At 56.7% G+C, this 8,957-nt stretch overlaps 1 protein-coding gene across 1 annotated transcript; it reads left to right on the forward strand.

Annotated features, from left to right (window-relative positions):
- Positions 1–441: 441 nt before the first annotated feature.
- Positions 442–1,163, forward strand: LOC109771596 (uncharacterized). Its single transcript, XM_020330293.4, has one exon. It carries the CDS (start codon positions 623–625, stop codon positions 896–898), a length of 276 nt encoding a protein of 91 aa, XP_020185882.1. The 5' UTR covers positions 442–622; the 3' UTR covers positions 899–1,163.
- The last annotated feature ends 7,794 nt before the right edge of the window (positions 1,164–8,957 follow it).

Here is an 8,957-nt window from a genome sequence, read left to right on the forward strand (position 1 = left end):
TTTGAGGAAATAAATGTTTTGAAATTTATCAGATTCTGTAGTTTCAAGATTATATATGATAGCTATCCAATTTCACATTTCCTAAAATGTCACTTGATTTTTTATGTATTCCCTAAAAGTATTTTCATTTCCCCATTCTATTCTTGTTCCTTTTCAACTTTATTTGCACACTTAGCTACGCCATGTGCAAAACCACCTCTACGGTAACTTCAAACAATTCTAACATTTGATGGAAAAAAATCTCTAAAAAATACACTTGATGTAAAAAAGGAATCAGGACCATGCATAGTTGAGGGGCCATAAGTACTTTTTTTTTCTAAAAAAAAAAACGATAGGTGTGGCGTTGAACAAGCAGAGTAGCAGCAGAGTAACTCCGGAAGCACCCGGTATCCTAGAAAACCAACGTCTGCGACCACTGTTTTGCTCTAGACCTCCCAGCCTCCCTCCTGTATATAACCTCGTCCCAATCCCACTCGTCCTCTCATCAACACAAGCATCAATCAGCCTTCAGCTCAAAATTCATTCCATACTCCACACTCAGACTTCAGCTACCAATCTCCAGGCATCACATAGTTCAGACACATCAATCAACAGTGCTGTCTCCACCAACGCAAGAGAGATCATGGCGGGAGCGGCGAAGGCGTCATGGATGGTGGCGATGAGCGTCGGCGCCGTGGAGGCGCTCAAGGACCAGGCTGGGCTCTGCCGATGGAACTACGCCCTCAGGTCCATCATCCACCGGGCCGCCAAGGCCAGGGCCAACGTCCGCGGCGGCGTCTCGCAGGGCGCCAAGCAGCTTCCAGCCTCCGCGGCGGCGGCGGCGGAGAGGCGGCGAGCGGAGAAGGCCGAGGAGGGGCTGAGGACGGTGATGTACCTCAGCTGCTGGGGTCCCAATTAGCAGCTGCAACTTGCTGCTAGCTGAGGAGGGGCTGAGGACGGTGACGTACCTCAACTGCTAGGCGTGTCTCTGTTTGCTGCAACAACCATGGCCTGAAACCTGTGTGGCTTCCCGTTGAATCGCCCATTGTAAAATACCACCATGATGATTTTTTTTTTTTGAAAAGGAGGATGACCCCCGGCCTCTGCATCTGGGAGATGCATACGGCCACTTTATTAATTATTCTCGAGGACCTTACAAAGTATTACAAACAATATACCTGAAACTACCATCTTGGCAACATATGCCGCTCCTCTTATCCATATGATGTAGGGATGCTAGCTGGGCCACTACCCAAACCACTCACCTAAACCTAACATCAAAAGCCGGAAGCCCCAGCCGAGCCACATACTGGGGCACAATCCGGTCAGACGCACTCTTATGTCGTCGCCGCCATCTTCCACAAGTCCGTCTTCAGATTATATTGAATCTTCTATCTTGTGAAGGACACTACTGCCATCGACGTCACCATGACGCCAGACAACTACCTCCTCCTGCGCGAGTCCATCTCCGCACATCGGACGCCGAGCCTCCACGGCGCCATGCCGCCGATCTCCGCCGCCATCAATGAGTGAGATGAAGTACCGCTCCACCACGGCAAGTACAAGGTGAGAAAGGGCGAGGTCGCAATCGGAGACACGGCCAGACATGGGCCGCCACCAGGAACCAGACAGACTCGCCATGCACACCCAACATCCCCATGCCCAAGTCGGCGCCTTCAAGAAGGTAACGACGCTGTGGCGCCGCCGCCGCTTAGCCACCGGGGCTAGGGTTTTCACCCGGGCGCAGGGGGAGGGGGGAGGCAGGGGAGGTTTAGCCTCGGCGCCGCCACCAAGGAGGGAATGGTGTCCGGGATGCCATCGACGCCGTGGCCGCCGGTGGCGGCCAAGGGTTTCCCCCGGCCAAGCACCCTGCCGCCACCTCCGAACCAGTCACAACATCAGCAGGCGCGTGCACGCCGGAGATCCAGACCGGCCGGAGGTCATGCATGACGAGCGGACCAGCTCGCCTCCGATCCGACGAGGGGAGACCGGGACCTCCCCGCGCCATGACCAGCGCCCACCGGGACCTCGCTGCCCACGCAGCCGAGGGGATCCGGCCTACCTCACCGACGAGCACTCCCTGTCGCCAGAGGAGCGCCGTCCGTACCAGCGAGGCCGGCGCCTCAGATCCGACACACCGGTCGCCGCGCTCCGCCGCCGCGCCCGAGGAAGCCGGACCCCACGGCGCCGTCCACAGTCCTCGCCGCCCGCAGCCCGCGTCACGACACGGCTAGATCTGGCGGAGTTGCGTTGCCTCACATGATGATGATGACAACATATTTCTGTTACTTCAGTTCATATTACTCTCCTTATCTATTTGCCTTTTGTTATCTTGATGAGAAATATGAATTGATGCTTTAATTTAGTTTCATCTTACAGCTATTCCATTATCTTTGAACCCGGCCTTTTGGTCGTATGGCAAAAAAGGAACTTGCAAGTTACATATGACGAGTTCATAGCAAACATGATGCATTTCTTGAGTCTGCATCACACATGAAGGTGTCATCTGCAGGTGTTAAAAGTGACAGAAACACATGACAAATTCTCGTATATATGTTATGAAGGTGTCATCAAGCAATCCATCTAGTTTCAGTTTTGCTAGTTGACCTAGGTCCAGTTGCTTGGCTCCTGTGGGAGCGCGTGATGGGGGGCCCGCTAGCATGCAAGCCATGCACGTCGGCGCCCGCGGGGGTGGGCAGCGCCTCGCCTGCATGCTGCGGCTTTTGGGTGCTCCCCCCCTGCGTCTCAGCCCGCAGCGGCGCATCCTTGCGCCTCCTGCGGATGATGACCCACCTGCCCCGGACGGTCCGGCCTCCGCTGTGCAGGCCCCGGCGTCCCGTGGCCGCTCCAGCGTCGCCTTGGTGGAGTTGGACGAGCCCGGTGACAGAGTGGCGGTGCTGCCGCCCGAACGACGCCGGAGCGCTAGGATTGCTCGTAACGAGCCGTCCACCTGGCTCGGCGTGGAAGAAAAAGCTATGAGGCTTAGGGCTCTTCGGGACGCTCTGACCGGCTGCTCGCCGCGCCTCAAGTCCAAGGTGGCGAGGGCCAAGATGCTCGATGGGGTGCTCGACCCATTGACCGCGGCGGCTACGGCGGCCGTGCGCTCGGCGGCTGCGATCCCGTCTGCTCCGGCGCAGGCTAGCTCCGATGGTTAGGACGCCTGCGTGCGTCACCCAGTGCCGCGTGTGTGGCGCCTACCCCCCCCCCCCCCCCCGCCCTCTCTCGTATCCTAGGGCTAGCTTTGCGGGTATCTACAGCGTTTGTGCTGTCCGCCGCGGTAGGGTTAGTTTGTACCCCGTCGAGGGCGTGCTGTCGTCTCTGTTTCCTTCCCTATCTGTCCTCGGTGCCGCGGTCTGTGATGGATAGTGCCTCCTATTCTAAACTTTCGTTCCTGTGTTGGAACGTGCAAGGGCTGGGGGGTGTTGACAAGTGCGGCGTCGTGCGGAACGCTATCCACACTGTCAACCCCGTCCTCGCTTGTATCCAGGAAAGCAAACTATCTGATTTGTCCACCAGTAAGGCTCGCTCGTTCTTGCCCTCCCGCCTGGGCTCTTTCGTGTCCAAAAATGCGGAGGGTAGTAGAGGCGGGATGGTCACCGCTTGGGACCCCAACGTCCTCAGTCTGTCCGCGTCTTCGGCCTCCCGTTACACGCTTACTGCCTCCCTTTCTTCCACGCGGTGCGCCCTCTCCTTCCGGATCACTAACGTCTACGCTCCCTCCGATCATGCGTTCACGGCGGACTTTGTCGAGGACCTCATGTCGGTCGCAGCGGGCATCACTGGCCCCTGGCTGGTGCTTGGGGACTTCAACCTCATCCGCTTCCCTCACGAGAAGAATAACGATCGCTTTGATGCTTCTCGTGCGGCTGTGTTCAACTCCCTCGTTAACTCTCTTGCTCTGCACGAGCTCGCCCTGTCGGACAGGCTTTTTACTTGGACGAACAGGCGGGATCCCCCCACCCTCGCTCGTCTGGATCGCGTCTTCTTTGACCACGCTTGGGACGTCGCCTTCCCGGACTCGGGTCTGTCGTCTCGCCCCCGTTCTACCTCGGATCATGTGCCCCTAGTGGTGGAGGCCGCGACGCGGATTCCTTCCCCTTCTCGGTTTTTCTTCGAGAATGCTTGGCTCCGCGATCCTCAGTTTCTCCCCTCTACCCTCTCGTCCTGGTCGAACACGGGGGCCAGTCGGTGCGCTGTGGGTTGCCTGGCAACTCGCAAGAAAAGGTTCAGGGCCGCGGCCAAGGTTTGGAAAAGGCTACACAAATACATTCCTGCTTTTGATAATAACTGCAAATTTGTGATTGACCTGCTTGACTTTTGGGAGGAGTGCCGCACCTTGTCCTCTGATGAACACCAGCTCAGGCAGGACACGCGCGTGGCCTTGGCGGCTTCGATCCGGCGGCAGAGCGCGTACTGGAAGCAGCGCGGGAAGTGCCGGGCTGTCTGCGAGGGGGACGAGAACACCGGCTTCTTCCACGCGAGCGCCTCCCACCGCCGCCGCGCCAACTCGATCCGTGTGCTCGACGTCGACGGTGCGATGGTGTTGGACCACGCTGGCAAGGCGGCGGCCCTGCTCACGTTCTACTCCGACCTATTGGGCAGGGCTCGGCCCGCTGTGTGGAGCTTCGACTTGGAGGCTCTCTACCGCCACGCGCTGAGGGTGGACGCGGCGGCTCTGGTCGCGCCTTTCTTGCCCAGCGAGATTAAAGATGCTGCGAACCTCCTCGACCGGACTAGCGCGCCCGGACCGGATGGCCTTGGCCCCGCGTTCTACCAGGCCGCCTGGAGTACGGTCGCGGGCGACCTACAGTGACTCTTCGACGCGGTTCATGACGGCACCGCGGACCTCGACGCCATCAACCGTGCGTACATTGCCCTGCTGCCCAAGGGGGTGGGCGTGCCTACGCCGGGCGCTTTCCGCCCTGTCTCCCTTCAGAATGGGGACGTGAAAATCCTCTGTCGTGGCCTTACCTCGAGGTTGCAGAAACAGATTGGGGGCATCATCGACGTCGACCAGTCTGGGTTCTTGGCGGGGAGGAGCATCTCCGAGAACTTCGTGTATGCCGCCGAGGTGATCCAGTGCTGCCACAAACGGGGGGCGCCTGCCCTCGTGTTCAAGCTGGACTTCACTAAGGCGTTCGACTCGGTCAACTGGGGGGCACTGCGCCGAATCCTCATGGCGCGCGGCTTTCCCTGTCGGTGGTGCGACTGGATGGACCTGATCTTCGAGTCCTCGCGGTCGGCTGTGCTGCTGAACGGCGTGCCCGGGCGGTGGTTCACGGTGCGCCGGGGGCTGCGGCAAGGCGACCCATGTTCGCCCTACCTCTTCCTCATCGTCGCCGATGTGCTGCAACAAATGATCTGTCAAGACGGGGCCCTGTTCCACCCTCTCATCGATGGCAAGCCCCCCTGGTGATGCCGATGATACGCTTGTCATCCTCCGAGAGGACTCCGGCGCCGCGGCCCGCCTCCGCCGTATCCTCGACGACTTTGCGGCGGCGACAGGGCTGGACATCAACTTCGACAAAAGTACTCTGGTCCCCATGCACGTGCCCGAGGAGGTGTTGGCGGAGACTGTTGGCGCCCTTGGCTGCGCCGTACAAGGGTTCCCGCAAGCCTACCTGGGGCTCCCTTTGTCGTGGGAAAAGCTCTGCTTCGCCGACTTCCTACCCATGATCGCGAAGGTTGACAGGTACCTGGCTGGATGGAGAGCCCGTCTTCTCTCCCCGGCTGGGCGTTTGGTCCTGATCAACGCTGTCCTCGACGCCCTTCCCACATATGCTATGGCAGCGATGTTGCTCCCACCAGCGGTGATCAAGGAGCTCGACTCGCTCCGTCGGGCCTTCCTCTGGAATGCAGCCGAGCGCGCCTCCGGAGCCCAATGCCTGGTGGCTTGGGAGCGTGTTTGCAGGACCAAGGCGGAAGGCGGGCTGGGCGTCCGCGACCTCGCTACACAGAATCGCTGCCTACTGCTCAAGATGCTGCACCGGCTTCACGCGTCTTCCTCGCCTTCGAGATGGGCCCTGTGGGTGTGGGCGGAGCTCGACGGCCGCTCCCTCCTCTCGCCAACAGCCAGCAGGCGCGCAGGGGAGCATGGCCAGGCGCTGGCGCGGCTGCTCCCGCTGTACCGCGGGATCACCAGGGTGACGGTGCGCGATGGGAGACGGACGTCCTTCTGGCTCGACTCCTGGCTCCCGTGTGGACCGCTCGCGGTGGCTCTCCCGGTGCTGCACTCGCACACGACGATGAAGGAGGCCACGGTGTGGCGGGTGCGTACGCGCGCCCTGGACAGTGTGCTGGTGCCCAGGCTTACCTCTGCCGGCACCGTGGAGCGGGCTACCCTTCTGGCACTGATCGGCGATCAGGTTACGGGGCTGGGTGACGACAAGCGCAGACCAACGCTGTGCTCAGACGCGCGTGGGAGCCTGGTCACGGCGGCCGTCTACGCCCTGGAGAGATTCGGGGGCCTGCAGGTGTCGTTCGCGGCGTTCCTTTGGGGGTGCGCGGCTCCCTCCCGTGTTCGTTTTTTCGGGTGGCTCCTGGTCCAACGACGGGTCAACACAAGGGACGTCCTGTTGCGAAAGACCATCATCACAGCGGAGGGGGCTTCCTGTCCGATCTGTTCGAGCGAGCTGGAGACGGCGGATCACATGGTGTTCGAGTGCCCTTTCGCCCGAGCCTTCTGGGGGGCGGTAGGGGTCGATGTGGTCGACAAAGGTTATCAGGTGGCCGCGCTCCAGGATCTTGACGTCCGGGGAGTGGTCGGGGATACTGCGTGCGCTACCTTCGCTCTTCTGTGCTGCTGGCAGCTATGGAAGCATAGGAATGCCGTGGTCTTCCGTGGGGCGGTGCCCTCCCTCGCCCGCCTTCTAGCTTGCTGCAGGGAGGATTCGGCCCTGTGGCGAGGACGACTGAAAGTAGTTGAACGCGCGTGCGTCGACAGATGGCTACAGGTGTTCTCGCACCCTGAGAGGTAGCCTGCGCCGTGCTTGGTGGACTGTGTAACCCCCCCCCCCCCCCCCCCCCCCCCCCTCCTCCCTCTCTCTCCCTCCCATGTAGATCTCTCTGTCTCCCCCCGGGGGTGTGAATCCAATAAAACAAGAAAATTCAGGTGGAGGGCTTTGCCCCTCCCTGGTGACCTTCAAAAAAAAAACAATCTCCCGGTTTCCTGGTCAGAGTTATAGAAAGAGCTAGAATGATGATAGTGTAAAAAAAGGTCGACGGAGGGAGTAGGTCACACGTTTTCCTTTCTAGTTTCCCAGGGCCATGCAAGTAAAAGAAATGGCCACTTTTTTGCGAATAAAATAAACGAAATGGCTTTTTAACAAGAGGAATCTCCGTACGCCTGAGTAAACCAGTTTCTTTAAAATAATCCAGCAGATCCTGCCACGAAGCTCAACACGGCCACTGGTATGGTGGAAACCATGTTCTCAAGCATGCGTCACTCCTATCTTATCTCTGCCTTGTCTGATCGTAACGGACAGAACCACCGCCCACGTACGGGGACGAAAGCGAGAGGTGCGGCGCAGGCAAGCAAGTGAACTCTCATGAAAAGCACCCGGTATCCTGGAAAACCAGCGGCCGCAGCCAGCTGTTTTGCTCCGACGTTCCGGTATAAAAACCCGGCCCATCCCCACTCTTCCTCGCATCAACTCAAACAAGCATCAGTTCAGGCAGCGCAGTGACACAGTTCGAGAAATTCAGCTTTGTTCTTTCAGTATCACAACTTTGCAAGTCCACTAGTACCACAAATCAGCCTCCACTCTCCAGCAGCGCAGCAAGACCAAGAAGAAAAGAAGATATGGCTGGTCCGGCGAAGGCGTCGTGGATGGTGGCCATGAGCGTCATGTACCTCAGCTGCTGGGGCCCAAATTAGCAGCTGCCTACATGGTACTAGTTAGGCGTGTCAGTGTTTGCTGCAACAACCATGGCCTATCTGGTTGGCCTTCCGTGGAATCCCCCATTGTAAAATACCACGATGATGATGATGAAAAATGCTGTTATTTGAGCCAATGTTTATTTGCTTATTTATTATCTTGTGAGGAATATGCATACATGCTCTGATTTGGTTTCTACATGCTCTGATTTGGTTTCTACTTGCAACCCAAACAGAAGTTACACAACACTTGACAAATCGTAGCCAATTGTAACGGTCACCGAATCAAGGACCTAGTGGCAGCACACTGAATAGGTTTAGATCCATTTTTCAGTGTCCAACAAGAGGATTTGGGGATACAGGGACAGCAAGAAGAGGAGAGCATGCGAGTTCTATCTTAGTTCTGAATATCAATCTTCAGTTAGTGCAGTGGCCCAGCCGACGGGCTCGACACAAACGTGCTGAATTTCTTCAGTCTGCGGCACTTCGTTAAAGTGACACACGCGATGAATCCTCGTATCTGTACTCAAGGTGTCATCAAGCAACCAATCCATTTATAGTACTTATCAGTTTTGTTGGTGGACCTGCCTTCGGTTGCTTTGTTAGTACAAAGCGAGACCAAACGAGAAGTACTTCGGATTGGTTGAAAGTACTTTCTTTTTTCTTCTTTTTTGCGCATAGGTTGAAGAAAGTACTTTCTTTTTTCTTCTTTTTTGCGCATAGGTTGAAGAAAGTACTTTCTTTCTTCTTCTTTTTTGCGCATAGGTTGAAGAAAGTACTTTCTGTGGCTCCAGTCGACCTGATATGCGACGAGGTCGAACGAATATATTTTGAATTTCTTTGTTGTATATTCGCTAAACTGACAGAGTAGTAATTAATTCAACTAAACATGATACAACTCTAGGTTAGACCACATGTCCACATTAATAAATAAACGTGCTTTCTGATCACAGCTATCACAGAGTGAGGCACGTCAAAGTTACTCCGTAAGGTTCCACTGAAAGAACAAGTGTTTTATTGTTTTATCATCTATATCTATACCAATATTAAAAGACCCAAACGGGCAGATTTAATTAATCTTATCCATTAAATCATGTCAATC

The sequence above is a fragment of the Aegilops tauschii genome, chromosome 2 (genome assembly GCF_002575655.3).
Source record: "Aegilops tauschii subsp. strangulata cultivar AL8/78 chromosome 2, Aet v6.0, whole genome shotgun sequence".
NCBI lineage: Eukaryota > Viridiplantae > Streptophyta > Magnoliopsida > Poales > Poaceae > Aegilops > Aegilops tauschii.

Bases quoted from the DNA above. Each gene is read 5' to 3' on its own strand.
- LOC109771596 (XM_020330293.4), top strand. From the start codon at position 623: ATGGCGGGAGCGGCGAAGGCGTCATGGATGGTGGCGATGAGCGTCGGC.